Source organism: Aricia agestis, chromosome 3 (genome assembly GCF_905147365.1).
Source record: "Aricia agestis chromosome 3, ilAriAges1.1, whole genome shotgun sequence".
NCBI classification, from domain to species: domain Eukaryota; kingdom Metazoa; phylum Arthropoda; class Insecta; order Lepidoptera; family Lycaenidae; genus Aricia; species Aricia agestis.
Genome location: NC_056408.1, coordinates 18,044,040 through 18,059,008, shown reverse-complemented (window position 1 = coordinate 18,059,008; position 14,969 = coordinate 18,044,040). Strand labels below are relative to the sequence as shown.

At 38.7% G+C, this 14,969-nt stretch overlaps 1 protein-coding gene across 1 annotated transcript; it reads right to left on the bottom strand.

Annotated features, from left to right (window-relative positions):
• Positions 1–783: 783 nt before the first annotated feature.
• Positions 784–12,153, bottom strand: LOC121740235 (complex I assembly factor ACAD9, mitochondrial). Its single transcript, XM_042132875.1, has 9 exons — positions 11,433–12,153; positions 10,871–11,032; positions 9,316–9,459; positions 8,506–8,656; positions 3,607–3,758; positions 2,652–2,767; positions 2,086–2,243; positions 1,267–1,338; positions 784–1,027 (listed from the first exon to the last, which is right to left on the bottom strand). Exons 1-9 carry the CDS (start codon positions 12,082–12,084, stop codon positions 814–816), a joined length of 1,821 nt encoding a protein of 606 aa, XP_041988809.1. The 5' UTR covers positions 12,085–12,153; the 3' UTR covers positions 784–813.
• Positions 12,154–14,969: the final 2,816 nt, after the last annotated feature.

The following is a 14,969-nucleotide window of genomic DNA, read 5'->3' as shown; positions in this document are numbered from 1 at the left end:
CAGATTTCATGAAGCCCTGGGTCGCACAGGAAGATGATTCATCTGAGGCAGATGAATAGCAGGATGACCGTGTGGGATAATTATTAATTTAGTATTAACTTTTTAATTTGTATTCTATTGTCTATGTACAGCAGCCCGGATAAGTGATGACTTGGCAGAGGTGACACTTGTCAGATGGGAGTAGAGTTGTCAGTGGTAAAAGCAAGATGAATGAGATGGTTTGGTTCGATTGTTATAGAAAAATAAAGTTAGTGAGAATTTTAAAACGTTTTTGCATTGGATTGAGCCTCATCCCACATATATATATATATATATATATATATATATATATATATATATATATATATATATATATATATATATATATATATATATATATATATATATATATAAATGGATTTTCAATTGTGTTAGTAACGCTAAAACTCGAAAACGGCTGGACGGATTGGGCTAGTTTTAGTCTTAAAATATTCCTAAAAGTCCAGGGAAGGTTTTAAAGTGACACGTTCACATAGTTATTAATATAAATAAATCTACAAATAAATCTAAATCTAAAATAATACCGATGTTCAGCTTGGTGCAAATTTTTGCAACCTCAAATGTCAAACTTGACTGGGCTATGGGTTCAATAAAATTAAAGAGTGATATTGGCAATACAATTGCTCGCCTAGGCGGCCGGTAAGGGTGAATTTATGAATTTCGTTTTCCACACTGTATATTGACACATTCCGCAGTCTGTATTAACTTATGGTACCTTTACTTTAGTTATAGAAATAAACATAATAATTGTAACAGTACTTATATAACATTTATTTACCAAAACACTCTAACCGTCGGTTTCTCTATGAGCTCTGTCTTGGACTCCAGCATCTTCTTGCCAAAACTCGTCCTATAGCGGTCCAAGTTTAAGAATTCCCCATCGTCTATTTCTTTAATAAGTTTCCTCACTCTCTCTTTGGCTTGATCGACGAAACAGCTCGCTAACTTCATCTCGATTTCACCGTTTCTTACACCTATACAGTAGGACCTGCAAAGTTATGTTTTTTTACTTGTTTTTATTTAATTCAAACACACTATAATCATTGATGCAGACTGGTAAATGTTATGAAAAAAATATGTTGTTGTAGCTCATTACCATACATTTTTAGACCGCTGATTCAAATTTCTTGGTCAGCGCAGTTGGGCGCCATAGCCCATTGGGAAGAAACGTCCAAGAAGTGACCACAAACCTCCAAATAATAGGTCAAAAATGATATAAACACTTACCGTGAAGCTCTAGCCAGGGAAGCAGCCATGGCTAAAATTTCCGAACCAGCCTCAGCTAGCCGGAGTAATTCCCTGAAATAGTAAAAGATAATTATTAATTACACTCTTTAGAAAACTTTCGGCCAAAAGAGAAAAATAAAAAGACTGATCACCTGATTGACAAGAGAGATGATCCAGGAGTGTGGATGTGGGAATATGCGTGGTGGCCGCAAAGGAAGATCTTCCGACCGAGCGAGGTAGTATGCTCGGTCAGGAAGAAGCCTACGCGATCGATTTTAGCTGTCGTATGTGTACAAACGCACTTAGATTTAGATAGAGCGATGCAGGATTATGGGTACCGAAACATGGAGATTATAGACTAGGGCTAGACAGTCAGTCTGGCATCAGTTCAGTCCATCAGTCTCAGACTGATGCCAGAATGATGGCCGGAAAGAACATAACAAAAAAAAAATAGGATCCGTCCGTCAATCACACGGTTACACGATAATTTTTTAGTCAGTCTGGATCAGACTAATGGACTGAAATGATGCCAGACTGACCGTGTAACCCAGCGCTTCCCAAAGTGGGCCCCCACGCTTCTTTATGGGCGCTGAAGGTTTAAAGGTGTGGGACTCAGAAAAAAGATGGTGGTGTTTTGTAGAGGCTAATATTACCAACTGGTGGCAAAAGCCCCTTAATTTAAATTAGGAAAAGAAAGTAGGTGAAATAATGGGGGCGCTAAAACATATTTTGTTCTCAAAGTGGGCAGTGGACAAAATCAGTTTGGGAACCCCTGGTGTAACCCTATTCATATAGGGATATTATATAGCTGTGACTCACGTGGCGGCGCCCTCGACCTCAGCGCCGTTTCGCGCCATGACGGTCTCGACGGCGTACCGCATGCGCAGCACGGCGTACTCCAGCCCCTCCGCGTGCCGCAGCAGCGTCGGGTGCAGGTGCTCTGACAGGTGGAGGGTCAACTTCGGGTTGTCGTTCTCCTGGGAGGGTTTGATAGTTGACAGTTTGAGATACATGACAGAGTGTAGTGGGACGAGACGCATACTTCATACGGGGTAAGTTCCAAAATTTAACCCAGTATACTGATTACTGGGCCGTGCTCATGACATCATGAATCGGTGCAAGTACATTGACGTATAATGTATATGACTTTGTTTAGATGTCGTTGCGAATACATCAAAATAAATTCATTACAATAAACACTTGTCTCAACCAGTACTACATGGTGGTATAATACCAGTGCAATATAGCATCCTATACTTACATGACGTCATAGGCACTGGCCAATTTACTGGGTAGTATTTTGGAACTTTAATCAGTTTTTATGAGTGGGGCGATAGATAAGATAAAAGCGTATTTTTTTCTTTTTGGCGCGAAATAAAACATACCTGATGCCTGTTGGCCACCATCTTCTTCAGTATGAACCCTGGATGGAATAGCGGGTTTCTGATCTGTTTCACTTCTTCAGCTAACATTTTGCCGGCGTGGTTTAAGCCACTGAGAACTAAAAAGCAGACAAAGCACAAACATTTTACCAAAACAGTAAACTCTATGCTGCACGCAAAATTGTTCTTGTAACGGGAACCGTACGTTTTCCACGATAAAAACTATTCTAATGTCCTCTTTCCGAACTCAACGTCTCTCCATTCCATTCCAGAACGTGGGCAAGGAAGTTATAGGCACATATTTTTTGTTATTCCATAAAAAAATATTACTTGCTGTCCTACGACGCGTCGCGCGTCGGTCTGTTTTGTCTCCATCTTACGAATCCTGACGCAAGTTTAATGTATTTTACCCATTGCGAAAATTGCACAACACTGCTACAGAAATGTTTCCGTACCCAAAGGGTAAAAACGGGACCCTTTTACTGAGACTTCGATGTCTATCCGTCTGTCTGTCTGTCTCCAGGCTGTCTCTCAAGAACCGCTATAGCTAGACTTCTGAAATTTTTACAGACTGCATTTCTGGCGCCACTATAACAACAAATACTAAAAACAAAATAAAGTTAATATTTAAGGGGGGCTCCCATATAACAAACGTCATTATTTTGGCCTTTTTGGCTTGTAATCTATAATGGCAACACTACAATTTTTGGCTCGTAATCTATAATGGAAAAATATTGACATTTTCACAAAATTGTCAATAATTATAATATACAGTGTACTTTAATATTTAATTAAAATAAAACTAATAATTAAGGGGGGGCTCCCATACAAAAAATCACATTTTTTTCCCTACTTTCGCTCTATAATAGTATCCAGGAATCCTTCATGCGCGAGTCCGACTCGCACTTGGCCGATTTTTATTATTCCTCATTTTAATTATTACTTCACAAATACTTACCAATAAACATATTGACATGGTCATCGTTCTCGCCGAGTAGAGCGAGGTTCCGCAGCTCCTCCGACAGCCTGCTGCACTCCTCCTGCTGCTCCACGCCGGGGATCGCCAGGATCTTCACTATGAGCTCCTGAGCGTGCTTCGCTATGAAATTCCTACAAAAGACCTGTAGCTGCAGTAGTGCGTTTGATAGTAAAATACTTGGTTTGATAAAGGTGGTTACAATTTTTTAATGTATGTACAGAGATCAATTATATTAAGGCCGAATCGTATCGCCTGTCCAAGCCGAATCGCCACACCATTTACACATTCTACTAAAATCGCCTGTGCCGCCCGAGGTCTGCGCTCGCTACAGTGCCGACAAACTATGTATTTGCAGCAAGCGATCGCTTGCGACTGAGCGTTTGCACGGTCGATTTTAGTCACCAGCCGCATGCGGCCATTTGCCGCACTACTTTGGGGCTTGCGGCTTTAGCCGCATGCGGCATAGTCGAAAATAAATAAATAAATTAGCGGTGCCGAATTGACCAATCGCCATGCTCGAAATCTTCGCTGTCATTCCGCTGGAATAGCACGATTGGTCAATTCGGGCACCGCTAATCTCCTCTCCGCTCTGCGTCAGTGGAAACGCTGCCTTAAGCTTTGAGCGCAGCGATCAAATTATTCCGTAACGAAAATAAGCCCCCCCCCCCCCCCCCATAAAACTTACATAATAATTTTGATGCTTAACTCTAAATGATCCTTATTTCTAATTTGATGATGAGGGGGATGATGTCGTCGACGTCCGTAGAAATTACCACCTTTTCCAAGGCCCACCCTACACGTATCCCCCGGGTGGTGCTATTTATTATAACTCCAAGCATACCGATTGGGGTTCCAGAACTGTCAACCCAAAAGGCCTGTGAACTGTGTAAGACTGTCCACCAACTTAAACTCAATGTGTACTCTACTGGTACTCCAACATACTGGCCTACAAATACCAAAATGAAACCAGACTTAGTAGACTACTTTGTAACTAAAGGTCTCCCAGCTTCGGCTATAACTTGTAATTCCTGCTTCGACCTATCATCCGACCACACAGCAATCATAGCTGAATTGTCAAACGACCCCATCAAAGTAGCAACTTCCTGCAAATAGCACACAAAAAAGACTGATTGGAACCAATTCAGAAAATACATAAATGATAATATGGATACTCAAATACCGCTTAAAACCGAAAGCGACATATCAATTGCTATCGAAAACTTTAATAAATGCGTCCAAACGGCAGCTTGGGCAGCAACTCCAACGACGACAAAAGCTGAATACATACCTACCTATCCCCAAATAATAAAAGACCTAATACAAGAAAAGAGGCACGCTAGAAAAACGTGGCGGCAATCTAGACACCCGGTTCACAAAAGTACCTACAATCAATTGGTAAAGAAATTAAAGCACGTATTAAAAACAATCAGAGACGAAAAAATTGAAAATTACTTAAAAAAACTAGACGCCACTCCAGCCACAGATTATTCTCTCTGGAAAGCCATTAAAGCCTTAAAAAAACCAATAACATTCCAATCACCATTGCGTAAAGAAAACGGGGAATGGGCAAAAACTGACGCTGAAAAAGCAAGATTATTTGCTGAACACCTATCTCGCATTTTCACACCTAATGCTGATCTTGGCTCATCAAAAAAGAAAGAAGTTATGGAGACACAGTCGCAGACAAACCATCATACAGATCCACTTCAGCCTTTCTCTAAAAGTGAAGTTCGCCAAGCTATACGCAAGCTCAAACTAAACAAAGCCCCAGGATATGACCTTATAACAGCAAAAGTTATGAAAGAGCTTCCTAAGGTTGGCATAACTTTTCTCACACAACTGTTTAACGCTATCTTGAGACTTGAGTTCATCCCAGAGCAGTGGAAAACAGCCGAAATAATTCTAATTCTTAAACCTGGAAAGGAACCAGAAAATGTGACATCCTACCGTCCTATTAGCCTGCTACCAATACCATCTAAGGTTCTAGAAATTCTGCTATTAAAAAGGCTACTATCTGAAATAGAGCACTCACAAATAATACCACTACACCAATTTGGATTTAGAGAAGCCCACGGAACTACAGAACAAGTACACAGGATTGTAAATGGCATAAATACCGCTTTTGAATATAAAAAGTACTGCTCTGCAGCCTTCTTGGATATATCTCAAGCCTTTGATAGGGTATGGCACGAAGGCTTGTTATACCAAATACGGAAGACCCTTCCTCTAAACTATTATAAATTAATAAAATCATACTTAATACATCGGCACTTCTATGTAGAATGTGGAAATGAAAGGTCCGAGTTATACGATATAGAGGCAGGTGTTCCACAGGGCAGCGTCTTGGGGCCCGTCCTATACCTAATCTCTACGTACGACCTCCCAGTAAATGAAAATGTAATAGTGGGCACATTTGCTGATGACACTGCAATCCTGGCAATTCACGAAAACCCAGAGCAAGCATCCGCTATACTGCAAAGTAGTCTCAACGACATATCACTATGGCTACGTGACTGGCGTATCAAGGCAAATGAAAACAAATCAACTCATGTGACGTTCACCCTCAGACGTGGTACATGTCCTCCGGTCAAACTCAATGACATTGAAATCCCACAAAGTGACGAAGTACGCTACTTGGGCTTATACCTGGACAAACGGCTTACTTGGAAGAAGCATATCTTTACCAAGAGATTGGCACTCGGCATACAACTAAGAAACTTATACTGGCTTATGTCCCGAAAATCCCAAGTATCGCTAGAAAACAAACTCTTGCTTTACAAAAGTATTCTAAAGCCAATATGGTCATATGGCGTTGAGCTATGGGGAACTGCAGCCAAATCTAATATTGAAATCCTCCAACGTTTTCAATCAAAAGTTCTTCGTATGATAACAGACGCACCTTGGTATATAACCAACAAACCACTACACAGCGACCTCAACATGCCTCTAGTTCAGCAGGAGATCTCAGAAAGACTAAAATCTTACGCCAAGCGCATTGAAAATCACCCAAACCCACTAGCAAACCATCTAATGCAAAATCAGACAACTTTTAATAGAATAAGATCTAATATAGAGAATATAAATATTGAATTAGTCAAAGGGCTAGATTCATTCAAGATAAATTAAAATTACATAACCTCTAGCTAAATGCCCTGAACCAGGCAGATTGCAAGAAATAAAAGAGCCTTTAAAAAAAAAATCTAATTTATTTTTATATCCTATAACATTGTTGACAAAACTTGTCATCCTACTAATATTATAAAGGCGAAAATTTGTTTGGATGTATGGATATGTGGATGTATGGATGTGTGGATGTATGGATGTTTGTTACTCTTTCACGCAAAAACTACTGAACGGATTTTAATGAAACTTTACAATAATATAGCTTATACATCAGAATACATAGGCTACAATTTTAACCGACTTTCAAAATGGGGGAGGTGTTATGTTTGTTTTCTTATATTCAACGATTACTCCGCCGTTTGTTAACCGATTTTCTAAATTTTTCTTTTCGTATATAGGGTATCATCCCAATTTGGTATTATATTCACAAAAGTGGTCATCTGATGAAGGATCCATAAGTAATCGAGGGAACTCCTCAAAACGTATAGGGAAACATGTGGTGACTTCGGTTTCGTGAGAAGTATTCTAAGCATATGCTACCAACAAGTTAGATTTTGCACCGAGATATACCTGGTATACCGTGGTTCGGTAGGTGCTGAGAGAACTCCTGATTCTTTATATATACAAGTTTGGGAGTTTCGGCGTTGTTTTAAGAACAGAAAGCATATGCTACTATGCAAATTACATTCATCATCATCATCATCACTACCATATTATACCATTTCATAGTCTTTTAGATCGAGACTCGAGTTTGTCAAGCGATAATTAAAAAAAATCTATACCTACCTAATATTATAAACTTGAAGAGTATGTTTGCTTGAACGCGTCAATCTCAGGAACTACAGGTCCTATTTAAAAACTTATCTCAGTGTTAGATAGATCATTTATCGAGTAAGACTACAGGTTATATTATATTGTCACGCTAAGACTAATACGACTGAAGAAACTCAGGAAAATTCGGGAAAAACGGGGGAAATATTTTTTATGGGAAAATGTACGTTTTCTGTAAAATTCCTAATTTACGCGGGCGAAGCCGCGTGGGACATCTAGTTTCCTATATATAAACCACGATTAACAATGAAGTGTCAGATGTTGTCAATCGCGGCTTTGTATAGAAAATGACAAGTTGTTGACAGGAAGTCAATGACCGCTACTGCCATGTTTCGCCGAGTACAGTATAGTATGTTCAGTGGTTCAAACTTAAAGAGCTAAGAGAGAGACAGACCAATATAATAATCATTTTCTATATATTATAAACCGCGATGCGGCATAGTCGAATTGCCATTTAGACGGTCGATTTTCGGAGTGCGGCGTAAATCGTGCAGCTTGTAACCCGTGTAAATCCAGCATTAGCGGTGCCGAATTGACCAATCGCCATGCTCGAAATCTTCGCTGTCTACCCGCTGGAATAGCACGATTGGTCAATTCGGGCACCGCTAAGCTCTTCTCCGCTCTGCGTCAGTGGAAACGCTGCCTTAAGCTTTGAGCGCGGCGATCAAATCAATAAATTCCGTATCGAAAATAAACCCCCCCCCCCCCCCCCCCATAAAACTTACATAATAATTTTGATGCTTAACTCTAAATGATCCTTATTTCTAATTTATTTTTATATCCTTTAACTAATTTCTATTTATTATTATCTGTTTGCAGCATGGCATAGGCCTCCTCCAACATATTCCAGGTGTATCTATCTTTTGCTGTTCTAGTCCATGTATAATATACTGCCATACAAATGATTAAAAAAATTAAAACTACCTGCACATAGCCATTTCCACTTCAGCATCAGGGTCCACATATCCGTCGAGAAGACCCGCAGTGAAATACTCGGCGCTCTCGCTGGCGTATGACATTATCATTGAGTCTCCAAGAACAGCCTGTATTGATGTCAGACTTGATAAGGCCTGGCCTGAAAAGTAACAAAATAATAAAACAAAGGTATCATCACTAACATTGAGTCTTTCAGTTTTCATAAGATCAATCAAAATCAAATTTAGACTTCGTAATTTCGTCACCTTTACGGTAAACTTACGAATCCGCAAAAAACAAATTTTACAGGAGAGTGTTTCAAAACCATAAAATAATAATTAAAAGTATAGTTGCGATTTTGAAATCAATATACTGTACTCGGGGAAACATGGCGGTAGCGGTCATTGACTCCCTGTAAAAAAGTTGTCATTTCCTATATATAAACCGCGATTAACAAAGAAGTGTCAGATGTTGTCAATCGCGGCTTTGTATAGAAAATGACAAGTTGTTGACAGGAAGTCAATGACCGCTACCGCCATGTTTCGCCGAGTACAGTATAGTATGTTCAGTGGTTCAAACTTAAAGAGCTAAGAGAGAGACAGACCAATATAATAATCATTTTCTATATATAAACCGCGATTGACAATGAAGTGTCAGATGTTGTCAATCACGGCTTTGTATAGAAAATGATAAGTTTTTGACAGGAAGTCAATGACCGCTATCGCCATGATTCGCCGAGTACAGTATAGTATGTTCAGTGGTTCAAACTTAAAGCTAAGAGAGAGACAGACCAATATAATAAGTTTATTTAGAAATTACCTGATAGGAACCTGGGCCGGACATATTTGATGCAGGACTTTGTGGCATTGAGAAGGCTGTTTCTGCACAAAGCTGCTACGTGGAGGCGTGAAACTCCAAAAGCTTTAGAGAGATCGCTTTCTGAGACTTCATCCAGTGGAGTAGCTGTAAACATAATTATATTTAGCCTTAAATGATGATGTTTTTTTTCTTAACCTTCAAGCGGTCGCGCGGCGTCGAATCGACTCCCCTTAATACATTTACGTTGATAGTATCGACATTTCTCGTTGAATCTGTATCATTCTCTCAGTAGCTTTTCATAATTTATCTATCTCCAAAATAAATAGCTTACACTTACTCTCCGCACCTCCTTTGTAGCAAGGACCTCAATTGTTTTGGTCTCGGCGCCGGCGTCGAAAAGACTCCGCGCGCCTCTCTTATAATTTTATATGTGGTTTTCATATAATTGAGGCAAATTCTATGTTTATTTATAAACTAAGTCGTCGTTGATCGATAACACCGAGTGTTATTGCTAGATGAAGAAAAATTGGAACTAGGATAAGAAAATTCCGATCACTTTTTCTGCCGCTGTTCACACAAGATAAGCTTCTTTGGATCACTGGATTTTATAATTAAGTTTTTACTAAAATCACATTTAATTTTCAGGGTTAACTGTTTACTTTTAAAAAGACTAATAATTAAATTAATGAAATAATAAATAATATTTAGTGAAAAGTGTTTTGTTTCCCAAATTCACCTACGACGTCTTTTAGGTTACGCGCGACCACTGCCGTTACAAAATAGCGCGCGCCCGCTTGAAGGTTAAATGCTTTAAAACCTACGAATAATAAGAACTAAGGAAACATAACTCCCATACTATTACCGTTTTAAATTTGGTTTCTTTCAAACTGTCATGTAAAGTCAGCCTGGTCTGATACCGCTCAAGGCCACCTAAATATTGCAAATGCATTGAAATGTGTACTTATAGGTACAAATTTTTGACAAGTATTGTAGAACACGTGGGAGAGCCATTCTTCGGCATGAATGGGCCGGCTCGACCAGAGAAATACCATGGGCTCACAGAAAACCAGCCTGAAACAGCGCTTGTGCTGTGTTTCGTTGAGTGAGTGAGTTTACCAGAGGCCCAACCCCTACCCTTTTCCCTTCCCTACCCTCCCTTATTCCTATTCCCTTTAAAAGGCCAGCAAGGCACCTGCAGCTCTTCTGATGCTGCGAGTGTCCATGGGCGACGGAAGTTGCTTTCCATCAAGTGACCCGCTTTCTCGTTTGCCCCCTTATTTAAAAAAAAATAAAAACATGTTTTTTGACAGAGTTACTTTTCCTTAGTTTTTATTATTCGTAGTTTAAAACTATGTCAATTCTTAATTAATTTAAAAGATAGTTTATTAGTTGCTGACAGTCTGTTGCAGCATTCAAAGTTTGTTCGCTGAAAGTTATCATTTACTATAATATAACTTATATTCTGTATTTCTAATTATCTTCAGTATGTAAATAACAAAAAAAAAAAAAAATAGTTCAATATAACATACCTTTCGAATTTAAATAAATTTTTTACCTGGTGTCTTGTCGAAAGTAATAAAATTGTTTGCAAAGTTGACTCCCTTTGCTCCTCGATGGACCAAAAATGCTCTATACTGGATGCCTTCCACTAAGCACAGAACTACTTGAAAATCTGATTTAATATGACATATCTTCTCGCCAGTTATGTGCCAAATTCCTGAAAATATGTGTTTGATATTATAAAAGTAACAATTATAGTCTTATGTTTACTTACAATAAGTTTCTTAATTAAAAGAAAATTGTTTAGTCAAAAACATTGGAGACAAAATTTTTCCAATCTATTTGCATTGCTGACATTTTTTTTTATTCTTGCCATTTTACTCAAAGAAAAGATCCCAGAAAGACCCTATTCCTTCTTCTTTAAAATAATTGATTTAAAATATTATTTTGATTTATGAATTACTAGCCATCACGGTGAACTTCGTGTTACTTTAAAATCTTCCCTAGACTTCTACGAATATTTTAAGACTAAAATCAGCCTAATCCATTCAGCCGTTTTCGAGTTTTAGCGCGACTAAGACATTTGAAAATCCATTTTTATAAATAAGAAGACTTACCTCTCATGTCAACTTCAGCAGTAGTTTTGAAGTCAGCCTGCAATATTCGCTCTGAAACTTTTTCTTTAACACACACTGACACTGTTGCGTCCCCTGTGACGAGCTCATCCACAATTTGGTTGTAGTTCTCCGGTTTTAGTCCCAACTTTATTACATTCAACCCCACCCAGTGGTTGCTTAATTCTACACCCAACTGTACATCAGACGATATAACATCGAGATATCTCAAACTTTCTGTGTTGTTCATTGCATAACCACCTTTTGTTAAAGCTACTGGGGCGCTATACATGCCTATCTTTTTTAAGGCCTCCTTCCTATCGTCCCTAGTTTTTGTTTGATCATTGAAGACCTTTTCTAGGGACGAAACTCTTCTGTCGACATCACTAGATTCATCTTTGTTTAAGATTTCGGGAAAGGCCAACAGTTCACGGTTGAATATTGAAACGAACACATCTTTCATGAACGGTGGGATTTGTGCTTTTCTCCGCTCAGTACGCTCTACAACTTTAAGGTCTTCGAAGTCAAATTTCTCGTGCACTTGAGGCTGTGATGAGGAGGCTTCGCAGTTTGCAGCCGACAATCTAAATTTCCTGTAAACATTCTTGCGGCTGTTTTGATAATGTAAATGGCAAATCTTACGTGTTATATTCATGATAAAACCACTTTTTATTCAATTTATGAGTAAATTAAAATCGATTTATTAATACTTTTCTTTATTATTTCTACAATTTTAATTATAGAAGAGGTTGTTTTTAATATGACTTTGACATTAAGAAATTACTTTCTTTTTTTTCATTCTAAATGTCAAAGTCATATTAAAAACATTTGTAACAAAAAATAATTTTTAAATCAATTTTATGTTATGTAAATACCTCTTTTATTGATATTCTTTGTACATAATATATTCATTCTAACAATATAAAATTGTGTTGTTTTACTAACCTCTATATGTTTGTGTTTGCTTTAGATATATTCAACAGAATTTAAGATATTAATAGACACTGTACCTTGTTTCTTCACCAGACCTGCAATATAGAGCAAAGTTTACCCAAAATCACTCTGACATTGGCAACTCACTGAGGCCGCCATAAAAAAGAAGAAGAAGAAGAAGAACAAAAAATAATGTAAGAAGAATATTATTCTTCTTTTTTTTATGACATAAGGGGGCAAACGAGCAAGCGGGTCACCTGATGGAAAGCAACTTCCGTCGCCCATGGACACTCGCAGCATCAGTAGAGCTACAAGAGCGTTGCCGGCCTTTTAAGAGGGTATAGGGTAATAGGGGAGGGTAGGGAAGGGAATAGGGGATGGTAGGGAAGGGAATAGGGTAAGGGATTGGGCCTCCGGTAAACTCACTCACTCGGCGAAACGCCGGTTTTCTGTAAGAACGTGGTATTTCTCCGGCCCATTCGTGCCGAAGCATGGCTCTCCCACGTATACAATAATTTTCATCATCTTCTCACAATTATTATCGTCAAGTCTAAACTCTAAAGTCAAGTCAAAGTCAAGTAAAAGTTAAAACTACTAAAACATTCAAGGAGTCAAGTCGGTCAATTCAGTGAAGATAGTAGACGCCTAAAAGGGCCCATTCACGGCCTTGCCGTCTGCCGGCTTATGCAGGATATCACAATCCAGCATAAGCCGGCGGACGGCACGGCGGATTGCAATGCAGGATAGTGAATGGGCCACCTTACTAAAACTTTCGAGTTTCGGCGGACTTTTGGAGGGAACACAAAAAAAACACGTTTCCGGAAGTTGCAGCATTTGCCTACACTTGTCAGCGATAACGAATGTCTAATCAGTAATCACCAATGGTTAATATTCTACCAGCGTTGCCAGACGTCCTGATTTTGGCGGGTCGTCCCGATTTTTTCATCAAAATTAAATGTCCCGCGCGGGACAGGCTCAGTCCCGCTTTTCGGGGAAAGCCAGAACGTACGTGCAGCGTGCTGAGAAAAACAGTTGCGTAATGAAGATGGGTGTGAGATCTGTGGGATGTAGAGGCATGTAGAGGGGTGGATTTACTTTGGCTACTTTACCTATCTATTGTCACAATAAACGTCATTTTAGCGCAAATAAAAAGATAAACATTCAAAAAACTTTTAGCAACGCTGTATTCTACCAATATTAAACATTAAAAACCCAGTTAACAGGGCGACTAACCCCAAAAATCAAACATCGACCTTCTCTCTTCACACTCACGCCCGTCTTTCATATGCCAGGTGAAAAAGAACGACGCGGATTCATCTTTGTGATTTTTTTCTATCGAGAAAATTTTAAGATATCGTGTTTTTGCTCAGATCGAATTCTCGGAAATATAATGTAATATCTAATTTTAGAAAACGAAACAATTCGGGGCTTTTTTTCAAGTATAAAAATGAATTATAAAATCGACACTTTAGGGTTAGTCGCCCCCTTAACATAATTTTAGGAAATAAAATAATGTTTTATTGGTAGAATAGTTTTGAAAAGATAAGTAGGTATAGCTAATCCATACTAATGATATTATATTGCATAAAAGTCTATAAATAGTCAGTACTCAAGATGCATCTCGGTCTCAAGACACGGTTCAGGCTCTGTGATTGGTTGTCTGTCAAAATTTGGACCAATCATAAAGCCGAACCGCGTCTTGAGACCGAGATGTATCTTGAGTACTGACTTTTTATAGCGGCCCAAGTGTAGCGGCCTGTCTGTTTAATTATTTATGCTCAAACTAATTTAAATTAAATTTGGTATGAAGATAATTCGAGTCCCGGAAAAGGATATAAGATATTAATACACTTCCTAGACGATAAACGAGCACAAAGTTGCAGGCACAGGTGCAGGCTACACACCTATTTATGCTAAGTTTAATTATAGGCGGTTCGCACTCCTAGAGGGTGCAGGTTCGAGCCCGGGTGGAGGCGTGTACCTATGAGACATTTTCTGATCTCAAGTACATAATACGGACGCTCGTACGGTGAAGGAAAACATCGTGAGGAAACCCGCACATAGTTGGTCCCAGACGTATTGACTAGTTCCTTCCTCTGGACTAGGCCGACTATGATGCGAGAATGCCGTATGCGCTTGGGCAACCAAACGGACATTCAAAAATCTTGTCCCCAGGCACTACAGTATTTGAGGAGTGGTTACTTCGCTCTGAAAAATACTGTATAAATCATCCACAACGGATTGAAAGGCCTAGTTTTAATTATAGGCCTTCGCGCTTTGGCGATTTAATAATTGTATATTTTGAATAAAATTCTACCATCTTGAGCCAATTCAGAGACCATTCTTGGAACTCGAACACTTTTAATTTTTATTTTAACATTAATAACGTATATTGTAATAAGACGTGACGCCAACTAGAAACAAATAAGAGCAAATATATTTGTCTTTCTCTTTTAGAAAACTTTGAGCGGTAGTGAGTTGTTACGAAATAATAAAATAAGTACTTGTTCTAGGGTTGGGAAGATGTTTAGGTTTTTGTAGGTTAACTTAATATTTTACGTGCTTAATAACATTGTAAAGAGAAAACCCCCTTACTAATAATTAATA

Bases quoted from the DNA above. Each gene is read 5' to 3' on its own strand.
- LOC121740235 (XM_042132875.1), bottom strand. From the start codon at position 12,084: ATGAATATAACACGTAAGATTTGCCATTTACATTATCAAAACAGCCGC. The intron at 2,768-3,606 runs GTAAGTATTTGT...TCTGCTTTTTAG, and splicing joins CCATGTCAATATGTTTATTG to TTCTCAGTGGCTTAAACCAC. The intron at 1,028-1,266 runs GTAAGTGTTTAT...ATAACTTTGCAG, and splicing joins TCCCTGGCTAGAGCTTCACG to GTCCTACTGTATAGGTGTAA.